This window comes from Cherax quadricarinatus, chromosome 18, assembly GCF_038502225.1.
Source record: "Cherax quadricarinatus isolate ZL_2023a chromosome 18, ASM3850222v1, whole genome shotgun sequence".
NCBI lineage: Eukaryota > Metazoa > Arthropoda > Malacostraca > Decapoda > Parastacidae > Cherax > Cherax quadricarinatus.
This window is the reverse complement of record NC_091309.1, coordinates 4,790,161-4,816,582: the sequence shown is the minus strand read 5'-3', so window position 1 is coordinate 4,816,582 and position 26,422 is coordinate 4,790,161. Positions and strand designations below refer to the sequence as shown.

The 26,422-nt window shown below is 38.8% G+C and overlaps 2 protein-coding genes across 5 annotated transcripts in view; one reads left to right on the top strand and one right to left on the bottom strand.

Annotated features, from left to right (window-relative positions):
* GC (gamma-glutamyl carboxylase) overlaps positions 1–7,572 on the bottom strand; it is a 94,685-nt gene extending 87,113 nt beyond the window's left edge. For both annotated transcript variants that reach the window (XM_070086112.1, XM_070086115.1), the window contains exon 1: positions 7,441–7,572. In XM_070086112.1, the coding sequence (XP_069942213.1) occupies positions 7,441–7,527 (87 nt within the window). In that variant the 5' untranslated portion in view covers positions 7,528–7,572. The remainder of the gene's footprint in view (positions 1–7,440) is intronic.
* LOC128689535 (protein singles bar) lies at positions 1,406–26,422 on the top strand. 3 transcript variants are annotated; one of them, XM_070086118.1, is made up of 6 exons: positions 1,406–1,559; positions 14,907–15,027; positions 20,512–20,697; positions 21,131–21,259; positions 21,826–21,957; positions 23,257–26,422. In XM_070086118.1, exons 1-6 carry the CDS (start codon positions 1,537–1,539, stop codon positions 23,329–23,331), a joined length of 666 nt encoding a protein of 221 aa, XP_069942219.1. In that variant the 5' UTR covers positions 1,406–1,536; the 3' UTR covers positions 23,332–26,422. The 3 variants fall into 3 exon arrangements, with proteins under 3 accessions (XP_069942219.1, XP_069942217.1, XP_069942218.1); XM_070086116.1 differs by lacking the exon at positions 21,131–21,259; XM_070086117.1 differs by lacking the exon at positions 21,826–21,957 and having other exon boundaries at positions 1,407–1,559.

The following is a 26,422-nucleotide window of genomic DNA, read 5'->3' as shown; positions in this document are numbered from 1 at the left end:
GTTATAGTGTTTGCTTACGTGTCTTTCTAAACCAACTAATAGTAGTAGTAGTAGTAAACAGAGTAAAGTCTGAGGCAGCTACGGTGAAAAGCTCTGTTCCTCAAGGCACAGTACTCGCTCCCATCTTGTTCCTCATCCTCATATCTGACATAGACAGGGATATAAGCCACAGCGCCGTGTCTTCCTTTGCAGATAACACCCGAATTTGCATGACAGTGTCTTCCATTGAAGACACCACAAGACGCCAGGCAGACATTAACCAAATCTTTAAATGGGCCGAAGAAAACAATATGAAAATCACTGATGAGTAATTTCAATTACTCCGATATGGAAAACTTGAGGAAGTTAAAACTGCATCGGAGTATAAAACAAATTCCAACCACACAACAGAGCGAAAAACAAATTTAAAAGACCTGGGAGTGATCATGTCAGAAGATCTCACCTTCAAAGTTTATAACATTTTATCAATCGCATCTGCTAGAAAAATGACAGGATGGATAATGAGAACCTTCAAAACTAGGGGTGCCAAGCCCATGATGACACTTTTTCTATCTAGGCTGGAATATTGCTGCACACTAACAGCACATTTCAAGGCAAGTCAATTTGCTAACCTAGAAAATGTACAGAGAACCTGCAGGCCGCACATAACTGCGACAAGACACTTCAATTACTGGGAACGCTTGAAGTTCCTCGACCTGTACGCCCTAGAACGCAGGCGGGAGAGATACATGATCATATACACCTGGAAAATCCTAGAGGGACTAGTACCGAATTTGCACACGAAAATCACTCCCTATGAAAGCATAAGACTTGGCAGGCGATGCAACATCCCCCCCCCCAATGAAAAGCAGGGGCGCCACTAGCACGATAAGAGACAACACAATAAGTGTCAGGGGCCCAAGGCTGTTCAACTGCCTCCCAGCATACATAAGGTGGATTACCAATAGACCTCTGGCTGTCTTCAAGCAGGCACTGAACAAGCATCTAAAGGCAGTACCTGACCAGCCGGGCTGTGGTTCGTACGTCGGTTTACGTGCTGCCAACAGCAACAGCCTGGTTGATTAGGCCCTGATCCACCATGAGGCCTGGTCACGGACCGGGCCAAGGGGGAGTTGACCCCCGGAACCCTCTCCAGGTATACTCTAGGTTGCATCCTGGGGGGACAAGATTTAAGTACCCCAATGAAAATAAGACTGACAGTCCTCGATGACGCAATGACTTCTTGGGTTATCCTGGATGGCTAACCCTCCGGGGTTAAAAATCTGAACAAAATTTTATACTCTCCAGCGAGGCACCCGTCTAAGACATTTCTTTTTTCCACTTATGCTTGTAGGCAATACTCGCAATACTCGAGTGTGTGTGTGAGTGAGAGAGAGAGCGATTTGCCACTAGCAACCAAGGCAAACCTGACCCACTTATATACCACTGCGCTGCCAAGATGCATTGCGAGGTCCGCATCATGAGCCTTTAGTTGCAAGAACTGTGTCAGGTGTGCAGGAGGTGACAGCATTTCTCCTTAAATCTTTGGACGTAGGAATGGACATATCTAGTCAAACAAGGTGAGCCCAAGATTGTTGTGTGAATGTTCTAAGCTCTACCTGGCAACTGGGTAAACGATTGACCCTATTTGATGCCTGTGGGGGGTTCTTAATCCATGGAATAGGGATTTTGTGTATAGGGATTTTCGCCTTCCTCTGATCAAATGTAATAACGTTCCGGTCTTTAGGACCTAGATACCACCTGAGGGTTTGGTGCTTCCCCTTGAACAAATAATAATAAAAATAATAATATTTAGAGTATATTCAAAGAAAGTCAAATTATCCTTTTGCACTACCCCTCACGTGATGGTGTATACACGGAGTGCACAATAAGCTATACGCTCAAATGACAAAAATAAGTCAACCAGGTTGGCTTATTTCCGTTGAGGTCTTTTGGATCATGTCGCCAGGATGCGACTAGGGAGTAGGCGCAGCAGGTGTGAGCAGACTTGCCCATGTGTCTCGACTCGCTCAGAATTAAGCCAGATTCCTTTCGGTTGTTAACTGTATGTGCTATGACTGAACTACGAGTCACAAGCAAGAACCTGCTACTCGGACAAAGCAAGTGTGTACACTTGCAAAGTGTGTACACTTGCTTTGTGTACGCTTGCTTTGGTGTGTACACCAACTTTGATGCAACACTAAGAAAGAACAACGTTGATGCAACACTAAGAAACACCAACTTTGAAGCAGTCTATAAGATAGACCTCAAGAGATCATTACAGCCTTATGCAAAGCATACAGTGGTCTTTAAATAAGTTTCTGATACGGGAAGCCAACGCAACATAACCTGAAGTCTGCCTAGATATTATTTTATGCCAAGAACTCTCTACCAGAGAAGTTACTATATGTGATATAAAAGATTTGTGAGGGGAGGACCGTGCCCTTCATTGATATAATGGCAGGGAAGGTTGAAAGTAAGAGACGATAAGAGATGTATAAACGGTGGTAGGAACAACAACGGTAGTCTCCCAAAGTTACACATTCACAGGCAGTGTATGTGATCATTACGCAGTGGACCACTGCGTAATAATTGGTGGTGAACAACAGTTAAAAGTAAGGATGAACCTACAGCTTGCCTATCATATCCTTAAATCCTCTAATTCCACGGAATAAACAGTGAGTCAATATAAAAACTTCATGGAGTTGGCTTGAGTATCGGGTGAGCTAGGCAGCCCGACTGAGAGTGTGAGGCTCCAGTCAGTTGCCGACGCTACACACATAAAGTCGCTTTAGTCTCTTCTTGGTCGATCCACATTTGACTCGCGCTCATTTGTGATAACTCTGGTAAGTATTTTGCAATGTATATGGGCGTAGATAAAAATTTGGTCCCCATGGACATACTGGGAGAAGGATTAAGTCGGTAGTGGTGTGGGAAGTCAGTAAAATATCATGAAACAGTGTCATCTGGAGGCAACGCCCTAACGGGGTAAGACACCGTACTGGTGTTGACACACTGACAGTGCCTCGCTCAGCACTGCTGCTGCTGCCAGAAACAACTTTTGTTCCAATATTCTAACTCACATTCACTATTTAAGTGTGCCGCTAGTATGTACAGGTTTTAAAATGTACAATATGTTTGATAAAAAATGTGATAATTTAGGCAGTATACTGTAACAAGTTTTTTTAATAAAAATTTAGGGATGCGACCTTTGCCAGGGGTGGGCGGCCCTAGGCAAGGCCGAGCGTAATATTCCTATATTTCTCGGTGTTGTGGACAAGTTCATTGTTTATTTCAACGCAGCAGAACAGATAAATATGTATGTATACATACTTTGCGGGCCTTTACTTTCTGGTTGCACTGACATTGCCATTTTTGAGAGCTTGGGAAATTATTCAAGTTTTCCCGAACTTTAAAAAAAAGTCCGAAGGTTTGTGGGAAATCAGTAAACGCTTCCACAAGTTTAGAGTTTCTTCTAAATATGGCAGTGATAGTGATGCTTCATAAGACCGTACTACGTGAGAAGTATAATGACATGCGAAATTTGTGCATGCATATAACAAGGGGAAAATACGCACGTAATACTTGCACTTGAAGCATTTTGCATCACGCACTGCAGGTCGCTAGTGCCAGATATCACTACTAGCAGCAACCAGATGTTGAAGTGCATGACATCATCACTGCTAGCAGCAACCAGGTGTTGAAGTGCATGACATCACTACTAGCAGCAACCAGGTGTTGAAGTTACAAGGGCATGACATTATTACTAGCAGCAATCAGTTGAAGTTACAGGTGCATGACATCACTACTAGCAGCAACCAGCTGTTGAAGTTACAAGTGCATTACATCATCACTACTAGCAGCAATCAGTTAAAGTTACTAGTGGTGCTCACATGTTTAAGACACTAGTGCATGACATCACTGCTAGCACTAACCACATGTTGAAGTTACTAGTGCTTATCATCACTACTAGCACCACCCAGTTGTTGAAGTCACTAGCGTGTGTAGCCAAGACTCAAAACCAGATGAAGTATTTTCTTTATTTTTTCTTAAACAAAGGCCGTCTCCCACCAGATAGGGTGACCCGAAAAAGAAAAAGCATTCGCCATCACTTTACCGTCTTGCCAGAGGCGCGTCGACATTACAGCTCAGGTGCCCCTCCAAACTTCAATATCCCTACCCCTCCTTCAGAGTGCAGGCCTGTATTAGCACTCTGAAGGAAGGGTGGGGATATTGTAGTTTCGAAGGGGGGCATCTGAGCTGTAATGTCGGCGCGCCTCTGGCAAGACGGAGACGGAGTTTTGGTAAAAGTATTTCTTTTTTCGGGTCACCCTACCTGGTGGAAGACGGTTGGTGTTAAAAAAAGTATTTCGTCCAGTATTGAGTCTTGGTTACAGTGACTTCAACAAATGAGTAGTACTATAGTGATGCCTTATACTAGTGATTTCAATAAGTGGGTAGTGCTAGTAGTGGTGATATCTGGCACTAGTAATCTCAACAAGTTGGTGCTTGTAGTACTCAATGTATTTGTGGTTGCAGGGGTTGGAGTCCGCTCCTGGCCGCTAATGGGTTCACTTTCCTGGCTGCGTGAGTCCTAACATATATATCTTATTTTAAAGTTATGTATGGATTCAGTCTCCACCACTTCGCTAGGTCGTACCACTTCATGATCGCTCTAAGGCTGAAGAAGTATTTCCTGATAGCCATGTGACTTATTTGTGCTTTTAGCTGCCAGCTGTGCCCTCGTATACCTGAGACCCGCCTTCCAGGCTCTCCCTATTCACCCTATCTATTCCTTTCGCTATTTTGTAAGTTGAAATCATGTCCCTCCCTAGTCTTCTGCCTTCTGGTGTCAGCGTATAGTGATGTTAAGCACTAGTAGTTTAAGAAAGCGGGTGGTGCTAGTATTAATGTTATGCACTAGTGGTTTCAACAAGTGGGTGGTACTAGTATTGATATTATGCACTAGTAACTTCAACAAGTGGGCGGTGTTAGCAATGATATCATGTACCAGTGACTAGCAAGTGGGTGGTGTTAGTGGTATCTTGCATTAGTGACATCAACAAATGGGTGGTGCTACAAGTGCTGACGTCATGCACTAATGACTTCAAGATTACAAAAAACTATGCTTCCATCACGCAGGATGGAGTATATGTTTTCCTGTCACACTCCATCACACATTCCATCATACATTCCACCACATAGGATTGTTTTCCAGTCATACTCAATCACAAAGGATAATTTTCATGTCACATTTCATCATTTAAAATGATTTCCATGTCCTAATCCATCTCACAGGATACTTATCCTACCATATTTCATTATGCAGAATAGTTTCCATGTCATAGGAAGTCAGGATAGTTTTTCCAACATGTGCCATGCAAGATGGTTTCTATATATTCCACTATGCAGAATATATTTCTTATATACTACTTCACTATGACGCATGGTTTCTTTCTCATAGTCCTACACAAGATGTTTTCATATATTCCATCACAAAGCTTTTTTTTTTTTTATCTTCAGATGCGAGTATAATACACCATAAGACATTATTGTAAGTTTATCAGCAATTAGTAGAAGGTCATATATAGTAGGGTTGGTCGGGGCAACACACACTTAAGTGGGCAAGTGCTTAGTATTATATTCTTGTTTGATCCGAGAAAGGGGAGGTTAGCGCATATTTCTTAGATCAAGGTTCCTCCTCCCTTGAAGGGTAAGTTGGACAGCAGTGAACCCACACTCTGATAAAGTAACGCGCTGTAATCATTAAGTCCACGAGGAAGCGTAAATCCATATGGGAAAGGGAGGTAATTATGTTTAACCCAAAGAAGGGGAGGGTAGGTTTAATTGCTTGTATCACGAGCCTTTCATCTACAGCAAGGGACCCACAACTTGAAGGGTTAGAGATATTTAGATTGCCCGTCGGTGTGGTTTTAACAGTAAAGTTTGATTTATATAATTTATATCTGAGGGATACAGTGTATTTTTGCCACTCCTGAAAGTACTGTTCAAGATAAGTTCCTTAAATGTTAGCATATAGAACTCGGGCCTAGTAGCGTTAATAAGGCTGTAATATAATTTCTTACTTCCATTAAACTCTAATACGGCGAAAGTATAAAATTAGTGTTGTTTAAGGCATACCGACTGCACAAAGAGTATTTTATTCCCCAAAATTAATGTAATAGTGTTTATAGAGATTCCTCACAGCCAGTAATGGAACCTTAATGTCTACAGTTGAAATAAATTAATATGACATAATCATAATAGACGTTACTGATATCATAGTGTGTGAGACAGTAATGTAAGTGACGCCACAGATAGTCAGTCATATTGTTGGGAGCCTGTGAGAGCGATGACGTCTCTCAGGGCGACGTGATGGGCGTCAGCCGCTAGTTATCATATAATAATGTTCCTCACATGTGATTTATTTCCCCCTATTATGATTATTTCTCTTGTATATGCATGAAGGAAACAAGATCTAGTGTTTCAGTAGCATCCTTGAGGAATTGGTAGCCATTGTCATGAATGGTAGGCAACGCTCTCGCCTCACACAGTGTCCATGATTCAATCCCTGGCCGAGTGGAAACATTGGGCGTGTTGCTTTACACCTGCTGTTCCCGTTCACTTAGCATGCAAGTAGGTACCCGAGTGTTAGTCGCCTGGTGTGGGTCGCATCCTGGGGGACAAGATTGATGGACTCCAGTGGAAATAAGACAGACAGTCCTTGATGACGCACTGATTTTCTTTGGTTACCCTGGGTGGCTAACCCTCCGGGATTAAAAATTCGAAAATCTTATCTTACCACGTGAAGACGTGTTGGAGGAGGGACTTGTGATCAGGGAGGAATGTAGCAAAATGTTTTCACTCGTATAACATTATTAAACTTTCTAAGTCACACAAAGAAACTGGTACCGACAGATATATAAAAACGTGTAGCGTACAATATGATGGACATTTATTTAAGGAGACGTTTCCCTCACCAGGATTGAAGAATCTCCTGCTGAACGAACGTCTCTTTAAATGAAGGTTCCCCAATACGTTGTATATTCTTTATACGTTATTTATCCAGCTCATCCATCCTCTCCTGTGCATTCATTTACTCGCTTACTCTGCTTTCTCCTATTTACAAATCTGTTTTAGGTATCCTTACATACTAAGACTTCCTGCGTCTTTTTTTCCCTCCTTATTTTGCTGTGCATTTACATTATCCTTCTTTTTATTGCCGTCTCTCTCACATATCCACCAAGCATTTCTTACTCAACTTGTATCAGTATGCATAACAAACCTGGTTAGTAAGTATATCTAACCAACCAGCCACCTTGTATTTGCTCACACGCCATTGACATACGCTAGTATAGCCTACGTATGAGACATTTCTGTAACTTCTATTTATTTAAGGTTACATGACGTTGCACATATCATGTGGGAGTTCGAACACGTGGATTGGGTAAAAATACTCACGTAGGCTGGAAGTACGTATATTGTAACTGAAGTATGTGGAAGGGCGCCACACTCTCGTATAACTGACTGGCCGCCCACAGTACCCATATGTGAGGGGGTCTTTGAATACTGCTGTGGTCAGCACAATATGAATAGACAGTGACTCAGGCAGAGACGGTTGGTAGTGAGTCAACTACTGGTACACTGGTTACTGGTAACTGGTTACTACTACTGAGACACAGATGTGTCTCTTGCACTTTTGTAACGTCCGCATTTTACACTTTGAAATAAACTATAGCCTAGTTCACTAGTATTCGCAGGTATAGAAAAGTTCATAAATCTGTTCGCTGTATAGCCTGGTTCAAGGGGGCCTGTTTTTTGGTATAGCCTAGTTTCAAGGTCCAGTTTATTAGCATAACTTAATTCAGATACTGTGCTAAAAAGCCTAGTTTCAAAATTCTATTCATTATCACAGCCTAATTTAAAGATTCTAGAATAACCTAGGCTAAATGTTCTGTTCGTTAGTATAACCTAGTAAAGGTAAAAATATGATAATACCTAGAGAATGTGGAAATAAAGATACATAAGCACAATATTTTGATGATGGCCAACCACTGATTTTGCTTTAATCCTAATACACAACTTATACAATATATAGTGCTTAGTTTCTTGCTCACAGGATCTCATGAAATTTCTAGTCTTTGTATTATGAATGAAAAAACTCACCAGTGGCGAAGCATCATTAAAATGCATTGTCTATTAATTTGTATAGTACATTATTATTATAATCAAGGGGGAAGCGCTAAACCCGTAGGATTTGTATCGTACAGCTTAGCTCAACTAATGTTCGCTAGTATAGCCTAGTTCACAAATCCTAGTCACTAGTATAATTTAATTGATAGTCCAGTTTACTAGTTTAAAGATTCTATCCGGTGATATATCTAGCTCGTGAGTCCTACCACTGGCATGGCCCAACTTGAATTCCTAAACGTTTATAAAGAATAGCCCTGAGACTAATCTATATAGGATATCGCCATTTCCGCAGCTTTCTGGGACCAGTGAACCGTGAGCCTCTGGTTGTGAAGCCAACAAGCTGGAATGGAAACTTTTTGAAACAACTTTTCGCTTGCAGACCATTTTTTTTTTCATGAAAAAGTAAACGACTTAAAAAGTTTGATTGTCAAGTGAAACGTTACACTCAAGTGTATAACCTCATTTGTACATTCAGCTGTTCAATATGACAATTACCAATTTGGCTTTAATATTTATTTCTGTACGTTGAGGTTTGTCGGCTATGTTGCACATTATATATATTGAAGGGTAAAACAGTAATAATAAAAGCTAATGACAGCAGCACATTCTCAGATGGGAAAGTACGAGCCACCTGTGTAAGAGAGAGATGTGGAGAGAGGGAGATAGGTGAGAGAGAGGAGTCCCTCAGGGTTAGGGACCAACCCACCACTCAGTTGCAGCTCTAAACCGCCTGTTCGGCAATAAAAGACGTTGTTATAGTACATACCTCCAGGCACATGATGAGCATCTGGTACAGTTTCAAACTAAATATTTGGCAAAATTGCCGTTGTTATTCAAATAACAGAAAAGAAACTTCACCATGGTCAGAGGAGTGTAAGATACAGTAGAAGAGAAGAGTTGAGGTCGACATTATAATGGTGGGGTCAGTGTGTCATGGCTGGCGTTCACATCTGTTAAGTTTCATGGCTGTAAAGTAAATTTTGACAGTAATTCATGATATTAATTATACTTAGCAATAAAATATATAGAAGAACAGTCCGTTAAAGGTTTTTATGGCTTCAAGTAAAAGAAATCGATTACCTCTTTAGATGGACCTGGTCTTTGAGATACCGTGCATAGAGAATAGAAATAAATTCTCCATCCCAGGCGTGCTTGCCGAAATTTAATGTAATTTCTCTAGTAACAGCAGGAGGGGCAGGTAGAGAAAAAAGGTGGGGTAGGTTTCTCTTGTCTCGGCGAGAACTTAGGATTGTGTCAAGGTGAATAAAGTTAAGATAAGATAAGAAGATAAGATTTCGTTCGGATTTTTAACCCCGGAGGGTTAGCCACCCAGGATAACCCAAGAAAGTCAGTGCGTCATCGAGGACTGTCTAACTTATTTCCATTGGGGTCCTTAATCTTGTCCCCCAGGATGCGACCCACACCAGTCGACTAACACCCAGGTACCTATTTGCTGCTAGGTGAACAGGACAACAGGTGTAAGGAAACGTGTCGAAATGTTTCCACCCGCCGGGAATCGAACCCGGGCCCTCCGTGTGTGAAGCGGGAGCTTTAGCCACCAGGCCACCGGGCCACCTAGTTCTTTTTCCTCTCATCTCTCACCCTCATAGAAAATGCTTCCTTGTGGGGGTTCCTTGTTAAAATAACAGATGTATCATGTATATACATGGAGGGTCTGTGGTCGTCGTGGGCTCCCAGTCATTCATTCCTACATGGATCATTGTACAGATTGCCTGAATGATGTTTGACTTCACTATGTTGGGGATACTGCCAAATTACAAAGGAACTTCTAATATTTCTTAATATTGGGTCATTTCCATGTGATTTCATTACCAGTTTCAAGTGGTTAGGCGTAGAATCGGAAAAAATTAAGTCAGTTATATCCATTTCTTGAATCCAGATTTATTTTCTTTTTATCTTTGTCAGGCGATTTTGGTATGGAACTTTCCTTATATTTCAACAATTTTCGATGGGATTCAAGTCAGGGCTGTTCTCTGGTCACTAGGTAACATGATATTTTTCTAAAGCAACTATTTCTTGACCTGTTTTGGCATGTATTATGGGGACACTGACTTGAATATATTGTGTTGTGGCACGAATCTTGTGGGAGATAAGGAAATGCAATTTAAGCACATAACGTACAGACCTGTCTTGATATTCACGCCAAATCTCATAAATTTTGCAGAGGGTGTCTTTTTTCAGATTTTTCCAGCAAATAACGGTCTACTTCAAACTCCTGGCAACAACGCTGGTCAGGAACCCAGAACGCAAGTTTTCCATCCAACCGCAGTAAGGTCCCTGGCCATCTTTTCATTGCAGTTAGGTAGAGCAAACCACTCTATCACGATTTTATATACTTTATTACAACTACAAGGAATGGTGTACATTAGATGCCCGCATTCTTCTCGTTGTTAGTGTTAACGACTTCATAAAGCTTGGTGCCAAGCGAAACGACTTGATTTATGTTGAGAAATGGGTTACCAGCTAAGTTTATAATTTTAAATATAGGGAATACTTAGCTGATAAAAGACAGCAAATCGTCTACACAGCTGCCCCTGCAGACGAGGTCTTGAATTGTTGTCATGATCATCTCTCAGCGGGCTGTAATAGATCATATTATGGAAACAATAAATTACCCCTAGGGGGTGTTATGTCAGCATATTTCATTCACGGATTGCTGACAAACTTACTTGTGTGGACTCAAAAGTCCTCACTGCCGACTATAGGTTGATTACAAACTCCTTGCGAACTGCGCAGTCCCCCATACTACAAGAAATTCGTAACCTACCTTGCTCTTGTAGCGTGAGCTATGGTGTTCTTCACACCTTCGACAGATATCGGTGACTTGATAGAAGCTGAAGTGTCCTTGGATGTCCACGTCTTCCATAGTCTAGGAATACGCACACTGGTACACTATGTTCCACAAGATTTGTCTTTATTGTTCACAATCTTATCACTAAAGAAGCTGATCACACTTCTCTTAAGTGTTTATTGTGTTTTGTGAGACACTTTGTTCACACTAACGCGCGGATCAGTGTTCTTTGTTGGTTATCCTGGCATCAATGTGACTCTCAGTAGAGTCAAAAGTAATCTGAAGAAGCCACAGCCTCTTACACTGTTACTGCCCCTAGCACATAAAGGAAAAGCTGACCTAGTGCTTTTGCTTCCTTGCCACTTCCTCCATGAAGCAAAGCAGAATGCTTGAATCTTGCTGTCTTAAGCATAGACAACAATGTACACTATCTTTACCATGGTAATAAAGTGGGAGCAGGATTTTCCTTAATTGTCCTGCTAAGGTAAGAGATGGACTGTCTTTGATTAAAATACACTTTGCAACACTGGAGTCTTGCATGGAGCCTCGGTCGCTTGACCACGTCGTATACTGGTACTGCATCTGGGATGCAGTACCAGTAAACAAGATGCTTGCCCCTTCTGAGAGAGCTGGAACCCTCAGGGCTGAAAGGGGCTGAAGGGGCTGATACCCCCCTCCTGGAGAAAATTTCTCCACAATATAGGTTTCCATTCTGCCAGTGTCTTTTAATGGAATACTTACAAATATAATTTCCCTTCTTACTGTACTTAATGACCCACATGAGTTTGGCGCAGTTTTGTTTAATAATAATCTTTCACTCATGTGCATATATGCCCAACATGAAACAAACCTATATACTGTGTGTACTTAACCTGGCTTCATAAGTGCATATGCTGGGGTTTTCAGATTATAGGTACTGAAACCTGGGCACCTGGGAGCACCCACACTTTTTAGTGTGGGTGCTCCCAAAACATGTCTATCCCACCAGCTGATTCCGCACTCGCTGCCATAACCTGAGCAAATTGTCTGGTTCGAATCTAGATCCCGGAAATGATCGAGGGGATTAAGGATGGGGAGAGTACTATTAAAATATTATTACGTATATGGTTGTCCAACTCGGGCTTAAAACTCAGTCGTGTACACGGGTGAAGATCATGAAAATTCTAACCTGTTTTACCATTTAGGCTCCATCAACCAAGCCCACTGTGGTGTATTTTAAAGGATAATAGAGCATAAGAACGAAGGAACATCGAAGGCCTATTGGCCCATTCTAGACAAGTCTAACTCACACCTTATCTTCCCCACCCATACTCCCACCCCACCCACCCACCCCACCCCACTACTGGATCACTATGACATGGCCTTGGATGCACTGGAAGAAAATCAGAATGCAGATGTAATATACACAGACTTTGCAAAAGCATTTGACAAATGCGATCATGGCGTAATAGCCCATAAAATACGTGCTAAAGGAATAACTGGGAAAGTGGGGAGATGGATCTTCAACTTCCTAACAAATCGAACACAAAGAGTAGTGGTCAACAGAGTTAAATCGGAGGCTGCCATAGTGAAGAGCTCTGTTCCACAAGGCACAGTACTCGCCCCCATCTTATTCCTTATCCTCATATCAGACATAAACAGAGATATACACCACAGCACCGTATCATCCTTTGCGGATGATACTAGGATCTGCATGAGGCTGTCATCTGCTGAGGACGCGGTTAACCTCCAAGAAGATATAAACAAAGTTTTCCAGTGGGCAACGGTAAACAATATGATGTTCAATGAGGACAAATTCCAACTACTCCGTTATGGAAAACTGGAGGAGATAATAACTAGAACAGAGTATACTACTGACTCCGGCCATACAATAGAGCGGAAAAATAATGTAAGGGACCTGGGAGTAGTAATGTCTGAGGATCTCACTTTCAAGGATCACAACAGTGCCACGATCGCACGTGCAAAGAAAATGATAGGATGGATAATGAGAACTTTCAAAACGAGAGATGCCAAGCCCATGATGATCCTTTTCAAATCACTTGTTCTCTCTAGGCTGGAATACTGCTGTACATTAACATCTCCATACAAAGCAGGTGAAATCGCAGATCTAGAGAGTGTACAGAGATCCTTTACTGCACGTATAAGTTCTGTCAAGCACCTTAACTACTGGGAACGCTTGAAAGCACTTGACTTGTACTCGTTGGAACGCAGGAGGGAGAGATATATCATAATCTACACTTGGAAAATCTTGGAAGGAATGGTCCCAAATCTGCACACAGAAATCACTCCCTACGAAAGTAAAAGACTGGGCAGGCGATGCAAAATGCCGCCAATAAAAAGTAGGGGCGCCATTGGTACACTAAGAGAAAACACCATAAGTGTCCGGGGCCCAAAACTGTTCAACAGCCTCCCATCAAGCATTAGGGGAATTGCCAATAAACCCCTGGCTGCCTTCAAGAGAGAGCTGGACAGATACCTAAAGTCAGTGCCGGATCAGCCGGGCTGTGGCTCGTACGTCGGACTGCGTGCGGCCAGCAGTAACAGCCTAGTTGATCAGGCCCTGATCCATCGGGAGGCCTGGTCGTGGACCGGGCCGCGGGGGCGTTGATCCCCGGAATAACCTCCAGGTAACCCACACCCTCTCATGTACACGTCCAACCTATATTTAAAGTTAACCAAAGTTTTCGTTCCCTAATGACGCTACCTGGGAGTCTGTTCCACTCATCTACAACTCTATTGCCAAACCAATACTTCCCTACATCCCTTGTAAACTTATATTTGTCTAACTTGAAATTATTGCTTTGAGGTCAATGGCATTTTGCGCTTTATATACCTGTGTAACGACAAAATTCTAAATAAAATTAACTTTTATAAAAGCCACCTCAATGAAAAGCATGGGCGCCACGAGTACACTAGATACAACAAAACACTTGTTGTCTGTTAGTGTACTCTTGGCGCCCATGCTTTTCATTGAGGTGGCTTTTATAAGTTAATTTTATTTAGAGTTTTGTCGTTATACAGGTTGGTCAATGGCCAACCTGTGCTCTCGGCACATTATTCCCCTCAAGGAAGGTTCCTTGATGTTGGTGAGGGGCTCTTGATTTAGGGAATTGGATCTGTGCTCAAGTTCCCCGAATTAAGCCTGAATGCTTTCCACATCCCCCCCCCCAGGCGCTGTATAATCCTCCGGGTTTAGCGCTTCCCCTTGATTATAATACTAATAATAATCGGCACATTATTATTATCCCATTTATACATTTTTATCATATCCTCCCTAATTCTTCTGTGAGCCAAAATTCTGTAAACCGAATATACATAACAGGATATTAGCAATGCATTGCACATTTTACTTACATTCTATATATAGAAAAAAATATGTTTTATGGTTTGTAAAATATAAATAAACGATGTCTTAACTATTGGGAAGAAAGGGGCAGCCCCACCCTCCCTAGATGAGGCTAGTTGACGACTAATTCTATTCTCAGCTCGGGGCTGAGCCAAGTGATGGTAGCAAGGTGCTTGTAGACTGATTAACCCATGGTGGGAAAAATCTGTCAAATCAAGGTTCCTACGGGTTTAGTGCTCCCCCTTGATTATAATAATCAAATCAAGATACCAGGCGTACGGGTGTCTTATCCATAAACTCTCCCTCTAACATGTTTCAAAGTCGTGGATAAAGCTCCTGTATTCTGCAGTTAATATGGAAATATCCCAAGATGGAAATAATACTAAACTAAGGCTACCCATTTTCTAATTTTATTTGACTGCAGTAATTTCTTATCTGTAATGCATCATTTTGCCATTTTTTGTTTCTTAAATGTAAACTGATCAAAGGGAGTAAACCTTTAAAAGATTATGCACAATGTAACTAGTCATGCTCATTGGAGAACCTATGGTATTTATATTTTGCTTTACCCAACAGATACAAGATGTCAACCCAAGTTACAGTTCATAGGATGGTGACTACCACCACCACCTCAGCATTTCTCATTAATACTGGATACCTCAAAACATTTCCTGGAATTCTGCAAATATTTCAGATTGTAAGTAAATTTTTAGTGTATGTGATTTCTTATTTTAACTTTGCAAAATGGCTTTATATAAAAAAATTGAATGAATGAGCAAAGCTACTTCAGTGTTTTATGAAAGTGAGGCTAATTTTTACCAAGAATTCTGAAATTAGGCAAAGTAATACTTATAAAAGTAGTGAACAAGTTTGTGAACACACTGATATTAGTCCAATCATTCTAAGTGTATTTATTTCATATAAATTTTTTTTGTGGGGGGGGGTGTCATTCAGTTTTGGTGAGATATGACCAATTGTTGAAACTTGCTTGTGAGGGAATCATAGAATCAAATATTTTACACCTGTAGACACAATTTGCTTTATACAACATATATTTTGGAAGCAGCTTTCCAGTTATTATGGTTGACTTTCAAATTCAATTCAAAGTTTATTCTCTATAAAGATTACAATGTTGAATTTACAGAATTTGGTTGTTGTGTGGTTTACATGTAGTTAAATAATGATTACAGTGTACCACTAGAACGCCTAGCATGGCTAGGCATTTCGGGCAGACTTAGTTTAATTCTTTATTTTAAAATATTACAAATTACAGTATGAGGTAAGTTGGTATTATGGCTAGGTGACTAAATACTAGTTTGTGAGTTTAGCAATGTGAATGCTTTTGTTTTGGCACAGTACATAGTTTCAGTATTGGAGTATCATAGGATTCATTATTTTAAGATTGAGATTAATATTTCTGTTTATGGTCAAATGGGTGAGTGAGTGTAAGTGTGAACCACCAGGTGGTATTCGTGTAGTTAGATGACGGGGTGTATCAGGGAGATAAGATGTTTTCTAATGGTAGTTTTGAAGGTGATGAATGTGTCTGCAGTTCTAGAGTTCTCAGATAGGGTGTTCCAGATTTTAGGGCCTTTGACATACATTGAATTTTTGTAAAGGTTTAGTCGGACACGGGGAATGTCGTAGAGATGTTTGTGTCTGGTGTTATGCCTGTGGGTTCTGTCACAACTATCAAGAAAGCGTTTTAGGTCAAGGTTGATATTGGAGTTTAAGGTCCTGTAGATGTAGATTGCACAGTAGTAAGTGTGGATGCACCGGTGGCCCGGTGGCCTGGTGGCTAAAGCTCCCGCTTCACCCATGGAGGGCCCGGGTTCGATTCCCGGCGGGTGGAAAACATTTCGACACGTTTCCTTACACCTGTTGTCCTGTTCACCTAGCAGCAAATAGGTACCTGGGTGTTAGTCGACTGGTGTGGGTCGCATCCTGGGGGACAAGATTGAGGACCCCAATGGAAATAAGTTAGACAGTCCTCGATGACGCACTGACTTTCTTGGGTTATCCTGGGTGGCTAACCCTCTGGGGTTAAAAATCCGAACGAAATCTTATCTTATCTTATGAACAGGGAGTAAGTTTAGATCTATGAAGAGTGGGGGGGTGTGTTGCCAGGGATGGGATTTAGTGATTATTCTTACTGCAGCTTTTTGTTGGGTTATTATTGGCTTTAGGTGTGTTGCTGCAGTTGATCCCCAAGCACAAATAGCATAGGTGAGGTATGGATAAATAAGTGAGTGGTATAGTGTGAGAAGGGCATTTTGCGGCACGTAGTATCGTATCATGAACATGGGTAAATCTTACAAACTTCTAACATTCAGTATACACATACCTTTACTTACCTTCCCTTTCCTTTCTTTTATGTTTCTTACTATTTGTTAATCCTGTAATATTTCTTCTCCAGTCTAGTAGGCCTGAGACCAGGCCCTGGGGAAGATAATATCCAGAACCACTAATAGACAACAGATGACTGTTAACATTCTGGAAAACTGCTGACCTGTGTTGTACATAACCAATAGATCTTTAATGTTTAGTTGCTATAGTGATTAAATTTTTTACCTCTGTCCTACCTGGGAGTGATCATGTCAGATGATCTCACCTTCAAGGACCATAATATTGTATCAATCGCATCTGCTAGAAAAATGACAGGATGGATAATGAGAACCTTCAAAACTGGGTATGCCAAGCCCATGATGACACTCTTCAGGTCGCTTGTTCTATCTAGGCTGGAATATTGCTGCACACTAACTGCCTTTCAAGGCAGGTGAAATTGCTGACCTAGAAAATGTACAGGGAACCTTCACAGCATGCATAACTGAGATAAAACACCTCAATTACTGGGAGTGCTTGAAGCTCCTGAACCTGTACTCCCTGGAATGCAGGCGGGAGAGATACATGATTATATACACCTGGAAAATCCTAGAGGGACTAGTACCGAACTTGCACATGAAAATCACTCACAACGAAAGCAAAAGAATCGGCAGATGATGCAACATCCCCCCAATGAAAAGCAGGGGTGTCACTAGCACGTTAAGAGAACACAATAAGTGTCAGGGGCCCAAGACTGTTCAACTGCCTCCCACCATACATGAGGGGGATTACCAATAGACCCCTGGCTGTCTTCAAGCAGGCACTGGACAAGCACCTAAAGTCGGTTCCTGACCAGCCGGGCTGTGGCTCGTATGTTGGATTGTGTGCAGCCAGCAGTAACAGCCTGGTTGATCAGGCTCTGATCCACCATGAGGCCTGGTCACAGACTGGGCCGTGGGGATGTTGACCCCTGGAACTCTCTCCAGGTAAACTCCAAGTATGTATGGCTGGTTACTGTAGTAAACTTAAGGGGTTTTTGCCCCTAAAGCCACACCTCACCCTTGCCAAATAGAAATAAGCATTCAAGGAACCAGCTATCTTTCTCTTAACTCCTAACATAAGAATATAAGAATGGAGGAATAATGCAGCAGGCCTACTGGTCCATATTTGGCAGGTCCTTAAAACCAAACCCAGGACTCCCATACTAGGTTGAAGAATCCCATCTGAAATGGTATATAGGGAAGAAGAGCAAGTCTTTGCAAGAGACACCAGTGCAATATAATGTGAACATCTGTTAGTGACTTGATAAAGCATGGGCAAAACATCATCAGTAAAGGATTGCATATAGTGACTTTATACTGATTTATTGTCTTTTACCTATGGCCAGTCAGTAAGGTGTGAGGGTATTGATACCCTTAGTAATGATATTAAATATAATAAGTGAATAGAGGTGGTAATTTTAATACAGTTACAAGTAAAGGGACAGTCACATATGGGAATGTAAACTAGGCTCTACCAGCCTTCATATGATCATTTGAAATATGGATTTAAGTCTATAATGATGACAATTGTGAGAAATTATGTTGGTGATTTTCACAGGTACAGTCCTGTGAAAATCACCCATATAATTTCACACACATAGCTGGGGAAAACTCTGGCACATCTAAAATAGATTACACCTGTAGTTGTACCTCAGAGATAGGTAGGACTTTAGCAACAGTGGTTCACTGCACTGTCCCTCTTTTGATGCCCACCTTCTCAGCTCCCCAAACTCACACATCTGGACCTTAAATTATTTGACCATATAGTTCTTAAACTATTAACCCTTCAACGGTCCAAACGTATATATATGTTTTTTCAACATCTGAGAGTATGTAAAAAAATGTAGATCTTTTTTGTTTTACATTTGAAAACGTGTAAAAAACTTTTATCTACATTTTTTTTGTTATATTTGAAAATATGTAAAAAAAAGTAGATCTACTTTTGGAGCACTACGAATTTGAACGTCGATCTGTTTGGACCGTTTAAGGGTTAAATCATTCCAAGACAGTAACACTGGCTGTATTAAATTTGGTTGTGAATTTTATATCAAGAAAAATTTATTGCACTTGACAGTCTTAAGTAATTTGTTGGTCCACTGATTTTACTTATTATACACACAGTTGTCACATTACATAAAATTAATACAATTACATTATAAGTGAATGTACATGAAAATTAAAATACTCATCTATTTCTTATGCTTTACATCCTAACGCCTCCCTATAGGTAAGCAACTAATATTGGCCAATAAATAGTTTCATTATCTGTTGTGTGAGAGTTAAAACACTGGGAGGCAAAAACACACTATTATCATCCATGTGGTGGTCAATTCTCCATTTTGTTAACACCACATCTCATGTACACCTAATGTCATTCTCCTTTGTACAACCACTGTATCATGCTGAAATAAAATATTATTAATATTATCAGCATTAATCTGACGATTGCACTTTATATCTGTATAGTGCAGTTGTCAGATTGTACTACACAGATAGTACCAAATTTATGCTGATACTATTTATGTCAGCTTCGATTATGTCTAATTAATTACAACACTAATTAGATCAATGTACACATTACTACTACATTACACAGCTTCCTCTCCTGAACGTTCTCATACACAATACATCTTATTTAATTCGGTAACACTTCCAGATGTGTAATACATTGTCATTATTTGAATATTAATTTCTTTTCAACATTTTAATAAGCATGTTTTATTTAACTGATTACCATAAAAAAGAGGGGATGTTGGTTCCTCTGTGGCTTAACATCTTTTAAAAGTCACATCAACACTATACACCTACACTACATTATACAAACACTATTATATCCTTCAATTATTATACTAATTACAGGAAAATTATCAAAATTTTCCATCCTTCAATTATTATACTAATTACAGGAAAATTATCAAAATTTTTCACAACAATGATACAGCCTAACCTGACTTAGAGACGCACTCGTTTACCGACGATGTGGACCTACAACGGGCTCTCTAAATAATGTATATTAGAGCTGATTTCTTTTATTCTGTTTATTACAATATATGGTAAACTGCTGTATAAACATTTAAAAAAATAAAAGAAATGTTATAAATGGTGTAAAGGTGACAGTAAACAATATCAAAGATGGTTGACACAAACCCACTACCATTATAGTATGCTCCTCACTAAGTGATGAATTTGTTTACCGATACGGTCTTAGGAACAGAACTCCGTTGTTACTGGATGTTTTGTGTATTTCACATTCTCTGTAAAATCTAGAGTAGACTGTAGTCCATGAAAATCAGAGATCAACAGTTTCTGAAATGCTCAAACCACTCTATCTTGCACCATCAATCATTACACTGTCAAAAGTCACTTAGATCACATTTCCTCATTCTAATATTCAGTCTGAACGTGTCTGCATGCTTTTAGGCATTGAGGTGCTGCCACATGATTGGCTGATTAGATATTTTCATTAACAAGTAGGTGTACAGGTGTATTTAAAAAGGTGACTGCTATGGGTGTGTGTACACACACTCCTTGTTAAGTGGAGAAGAAATCTTCCTCCATAAGCCATGAGTGTCATAAGAGGCGACTAAAATGCCGGGAGCAAGGGGCTAGCAACCCCTTCTGTATATATTACTAAATTTAAAAGGAGAAACTTTTGTTCTTCCTTTTGGGCCACCCTGCCTTGGTGGGATACGGCTGGTTTGTTGAAAGAAGATATATATACAGATGGTTTGTATGTATAAACATATACTACTGCGCATACATAGACATACACACACATTACATATAGACTGAAAGGTGACTTAAATTACCTTTTTCAGATTCTTGGATGTGTGGAAATTGGGATCATTGGACACTACATCCATTGGTCTTATAATACAGATGTCTTAGTGCCAGAGCTGTTCTTCCTGCAAGTAGCAACAACTTGCCTCATCACCACGACACTCCTCCTCTTCTCATTCCTGTGTTCCATTGCTACTGCCTCCATCATTCCCAAGACCCTCTTTGTAAGTTTTCTCTGTTCATTGTGTTTAATAACACTGTCATACTAATGTACATTATATATGATTAAGGTTGTTTTATGAGAATATTTACAACTAGATAAATGGGAAGAAATACCTATTATTCATGGAGTAGGAAAAAATAAGGTGTTGCATAGTATTATTACAATACATATTGCTGGAACACTATATACTGTACATATATTGTATATAAATGCATGTTAGAACAGGTAGGATTTTATGACCCTGTGCAGTATAGTGTATAAGTAAGTATTCCTCTGAGTAGCTTCTAGTCCAAATATTTCAGCCATTTACTGTACCTCGGAAAGAAAGAAATCAGTGTGCCATAGATCGTTTCTGAGTTGGTCATTAATGGGAATCATATTTATTAATTAGAAATTCTTTTGCACTGTTGATTATCATGTTTTGGGTCCTGCAGGAGATGTTATATCACATAGTGGCAGTATTGCTTTACTTCGCCAGTGCCCTTTGCCTCCTCATTTACCTGACCGACAATACTGCTTATCGGCGGAAAGGTCACAGTCTCACACTTCGGACAGCTGCGAGTGTAAGTAGCAGTGAAGCGTGTCCTTCCAACTGGTGCTGGATGGTAGATGTTTCAGGCTTTTTTCTACTAGTAATTTAAGAACTGAGTTTGATGAGGGTTTATTTTTGTTCTAAAAACTTTTATCACATTAACACAACTACTGTAATATTATTCGGTATTTTACTCAGTACTTAGTACCAGTAAGACAAAGAACCTGAAGCATTCATTTTCTCCATTAATAATTCTGACATCTTGGTTCCTAGACACATAATTTTAATTTTTATTTACTTTTACAATAAAGTACTTACAAAATTCACTGTTCTTTGTAAACTATAATTTGTGAAGTAGGAACCACGATGGCTGTTGTGCTGCCTCATGCATACTCTATGAAATGTTCGATTACCAGTCAAAATTACAAACATTTCAAAGTTAGAAATAACCAGATGTGCTGTACTCAAATAAGATGAGTTTGCAATGGTAAGAGGTGAGCATTACATATTGTATAATTGAGGCACCAGTAACCCCAAGTTCAGGAGTAGTAGAAAAGTATGCATGTGACTGAGGTGTGGATTTTTTTTACCCTTTAGGTTGTCCTGTTACATGGTACACTGTCCTACCTTCTAGTGTGTTCTTCTATTAACCTACTGAGGGAAGTGGTGTCCAGGAACGAAGGATATAAAATATACGAAAAAGGCTACAACTCTAAAATATTTTCAGGGGTGAGTGCACTTTCAGTGATGAAGCTGGCATTCATGTATGAAGGAATTTACAGAGATAATACAGATGTAACGAATTACTTCAGCTTGTCAGTACAGTACCGTAATGGCATAAGCTGTCAGTATGCATACCCACATCAGGACAATGGGTTGTAGCTTTATATCAGAAAACCTGCTTTGAACTATTAATTCTTACTTGAACTCGCAAATACTTCAGCTTATGCTGAATGATATTACTTTTATGATTTTCTTCTATGTAAGAGCATATCAGTGCAGTAAAATAACATAAGGTTCTTACCTGAAGCTGACTGTATAAGGTCCTCTACTTAATTGATCTCAGTTTGCTAGGAAATATCATTAGTAGTTGGTTGATGGACAGCAACCATCCACAGTTATGCTACTATCATGTCATATGAGTGGGAAATGGAAGCCTTTTAAATGTTTTGCATTCATGCAGGATTGTTGATCTTTTCTTTCCATCTCTCGAACATGTAAGATGGCAGACAAACCGTACAAGTTTCTACTTACATTCAGTATACGCTTATATTTACTATCCTGTGTACAGTATTTCTTCTTAGCTTTTATATGTACTTGAAATAATGCTTGCCCAGTTGATGAGGCCTGGCATGAGACCAGTGACCATTAACAGATATATAGTAGTCCATAGATATGTAGAGAAAAGTGCACACACTGTCTTCTATCTCTCGCAAAAGAATTACTATGGGAGACGAGTAACAGAGCACTCTGACTCCTACTTATGCTCTTCTGTGATGAATGTACATCAGAGGGCTGCATTGTCTTGAACTTCAAACACTGATTTTTCAATCATTCCAGTTTTCCTTCCACTTTCTCTGTACTGCATCTTATGTTTCCTTTGTTCTCTCCATCACATTTATACCATTTTTTATATTTCTGTTTTTCCAAAATTATAAGTATGAAAGGAAGTGAGCAGTGCTACATAGTGTACAGTGTTTTCATTTGTCTTTTAATATGAAATAGAGAAAGTACAGTGCCTGCACTCTGAAGGAGGGGCAGAGATATTACAGTTTGGATGGGCATCTGAACTGGAGTATTGGCACACCTCTGGCATAACAGTAATGGAGTGAGTGATGATGAAAGTGTGGCTTATTTTTTGGGTCACCCTACCTCAGTGGGAGATGGCTGGTGTGTAAAAAAAAAAAAAAAAAAAAAAAAAGGAATGGGGATGATTACTGATTATATCCAGAAGAAGTTTTGTAAAAAATTATGTTCATTATGGATTGAAAAATTGATTCATGATGAGATATTAATTTGTCTTTTCAGGGTCTGGGACTAGTGAACTGTGCTCTGTATGTCCTCTCCAGTGTCTATTCTGTCAGGACCTTCCGCCGAGGTTAAATATTGATTGACACCTTCAGTTGCACGAAAGACTGATTGGAAATCACAAGAAGTTCTGTAAAGGAGCATCTCTTTTTAAATAGCTTCTGCAGACTTATATATTTTGGAATATGGTATGTTTATTCCTAAACTTAATTCAGAGATTTCCAGAATTGAAATTCTGATAAAAAGAAAACAATCGTTCTTGAATGTGACTCCTTACTCTAAAGTGCATATTTGTATCCTTTAGCACAACCAACAATATCAGTTAGCATTTAAACTCTTAACATTTTGAATTCTTTTGATAGTGTCTTGAGTATTACAGTAATTTTATCTTGGATTCTTTATTGAATTCTTATTATTTTTTAAATTCAAAATTTATCAAATGAATGTAAACACTTTTTGAATGATACAATTGCTTAGTTAGAAAATTTCCATTAAATAAAGGTCATTTTTAATAACTAAAAAAATTAAGGCCACATTAAATACAGTTTATGATGAATTGATTGACAAAGGAAGTATGTTTACAAATCTTCATCATTTTTACATCTAGGAAGTTATATAACATCACTGCTAAACATCATCCATCAAATACATGACACAAATTACATATATGCCTTTTATGAACAAAGAGTTCTTTACATGCACACAATGTACATAATTTGCTTTCTGTTAAAATTACAGAAAGCTAAGCATTAGTTAACCCTGCCTATGTTTTATATTTAACTTGTATCTATATTTAATAATGAATATTATTTTCACATTTTCTCTGGCTTCAAAAGTGTTCAATATACCACTTAGGTATTATGCAATTTGTATCTAACTCTAGGAATTTATAGTTCATGTAGTGTAATTGTGCTGGAGTTGTGTAGTTATCATAGTGCAGTATACCCAAAAAAATTAATGGCTTTGCTATTTAATATTATCATCATCTTCAGGCTTGGCATCTTTGTATTAATGTATGTACTAATTTAAGTGTAGATATGATGTATATTCTCCTCATATTTTTACTTCTTCATACAAATTTTCTACATATATACAGCACTACTGTAGTTCGATGTAGTATTTATATTTTTCCATAAAAATAAAAATGGTGACCATTTATGTCATACATAAAGCTCTCATTTTATACTTCTTTTTTTACCAGTTCTCTTTGAATAAGAAACAGGAGAAATATTTATAATTAGTAATAAACCCAATCATTGTTTTACAAACTTACTTTAGATTTATATAGAGTCTTGGATGAGCACTGCCTAGTTAATAGGATATGGAATTTATATGGTTTAGGTATGACCTCATGTGGCAGGATAAACAGAGAGAGAGTTACCTTGTGTTTAATAATCTGTCCTGTTTCCTGACAAACCTTACCTAACCTATCCTTGTGTTTAATATTGCAAAGTGTAAGTCAGACTTATAAAGCAAAGAAAGGGTTCAGCTTTTAAGAAACTTTATTTCTGCAATGCAGTATTTAGTGTTCAGATGCTTCAACAGTATTTTTATCTTATTTTACTATTTATAAGACAATATTATTTACATATTTAAAACTATTGTGAAAATATGTACATTCGTTTTAATATGCAAATAGACTGTATAGTGTACACAATTTCAGACCTGGAACTATAAATAACTTCTATTTATTTCTGTATCTAACTACGTATATATATGTATATATATATGTTTTTGTTTTTTTTTCAACGAACTGGCCACATCCCACTGAGCCAGGGTGACCCACAAAAGAAAAATGAAAGATTTTCTTTTTATATTTAGTAATTTACACCGGAGAAGGGGTTACTAGCTCCTTGCTCTTGGCATTATAGTTGCCTCTTATGACATGCATGTTTTACTAAGGAAGAATTCTTTTCCAATTCCCCACAGATATCTATACTGTATAACTCTTCTTCTTCTTTCAACAAACCAGCCATACCCCACCAAGGCGGGGTGGCCCATAAGGAAAAACAAAAGTTTCTCCTTTTAAATTTGTAATTTATACAGGAGAAAGGGTTACTAGCCCCTTGCTCCTGGCATTTTAGCCGCCTCATGACATGCATGGCTTACGGTGGAAAAATTCTGTTCCACTTCCCCATGGAGAATCTGTATATGTATTCATATACATATATGTGTATGTATGTATATTGATACATATATGATATGAGTTATGCCTTTAAGGACAATGATTTTAAATAGAAAACTCATACTTGATATCTTTTTGTACATTATTATTCACAACTTGTTTTCAGTATATGCAATTATTATTTGATGATAATTTAATGAGTATTTGAATAAAAGGACAGTATAAAATTTATGTATTGGTAGTTTTAAAAGCCTCTCTCTCTCTCTGCCTATCATACTACTGTATGGACATTTGCTAACCATTCTGAAACTTACAGGAATATTATTATTATGTATACATGTAAAATTTTTACTAAGGATCTATTTAAGTGAATGTATCAGTGTAATGATAATTTAAGCTATTTGTTACCTTTATTTTGACTTTTATTTCTATTTTCTATATAGAGCCTCACTTAAACATTTTTAACTGCAGGCCATAATTTGTATAATACTATAGATTTGTTACCAGGGTTTAAAGTCTATCGACTACACTAGGGTCATTAAGGTTGTATACTATAGTGTTAAATGTTTCTTGAAATCAAACACAAGAATTTAGAAATTTTTAATTTACAAAAGTTGTACTAATTCTATTTAAAATCATTATTACTTATAATTACTTATATATCATTATTACTTATATAATTATGCTGTACAAAAAAAATAAATACAGTCTGTCATGCTTGCCTTATTGAGCATCAGGACAGCAGTCTACTCTGAGATTACTCATGTGTATTAATCTTTAGTGGCACTTTGCTTCTGGAGCAAAAGTTACTGTTGTATATGAATAATCTTTTAGAGTAACTACAAGTTTATAAAAGAAAAGTTTTGATATTGGTGCTAGTCACTGCTGTGACAATATTTATCTTTATATTGTGTAACACATTTTATCTGCTTCATTTTGGGTAATTTTTCCTGGCATAGTATTATGCATATCTAGTCGCAGTTCAAGCTCTTGTATTGTCTTAACTGTACTAAATAATGTAAATAAATTATCAAAACATAA

Coding starts and splice junctions, on each gene's coding strand:
- LOC128689535 (XM_070086118.1), top strand. CDS start 1,537: ATGGACATATCTAGTCAAACAAG. Junction 1,560..14,906: donor GACATATCTAGTCAAACAAG/GTGAGCCCAAGA, acceptor TTTACCCAACAG/ATACAAGATGTCAACCCAAG. Junction 15,028..20,511: donor TTCTGCAAATATTTCAGATT/GTAAGTAAATTT, acceptor TACCTTTTTCAG/ATTCTTGGATGTGTGGAAAT.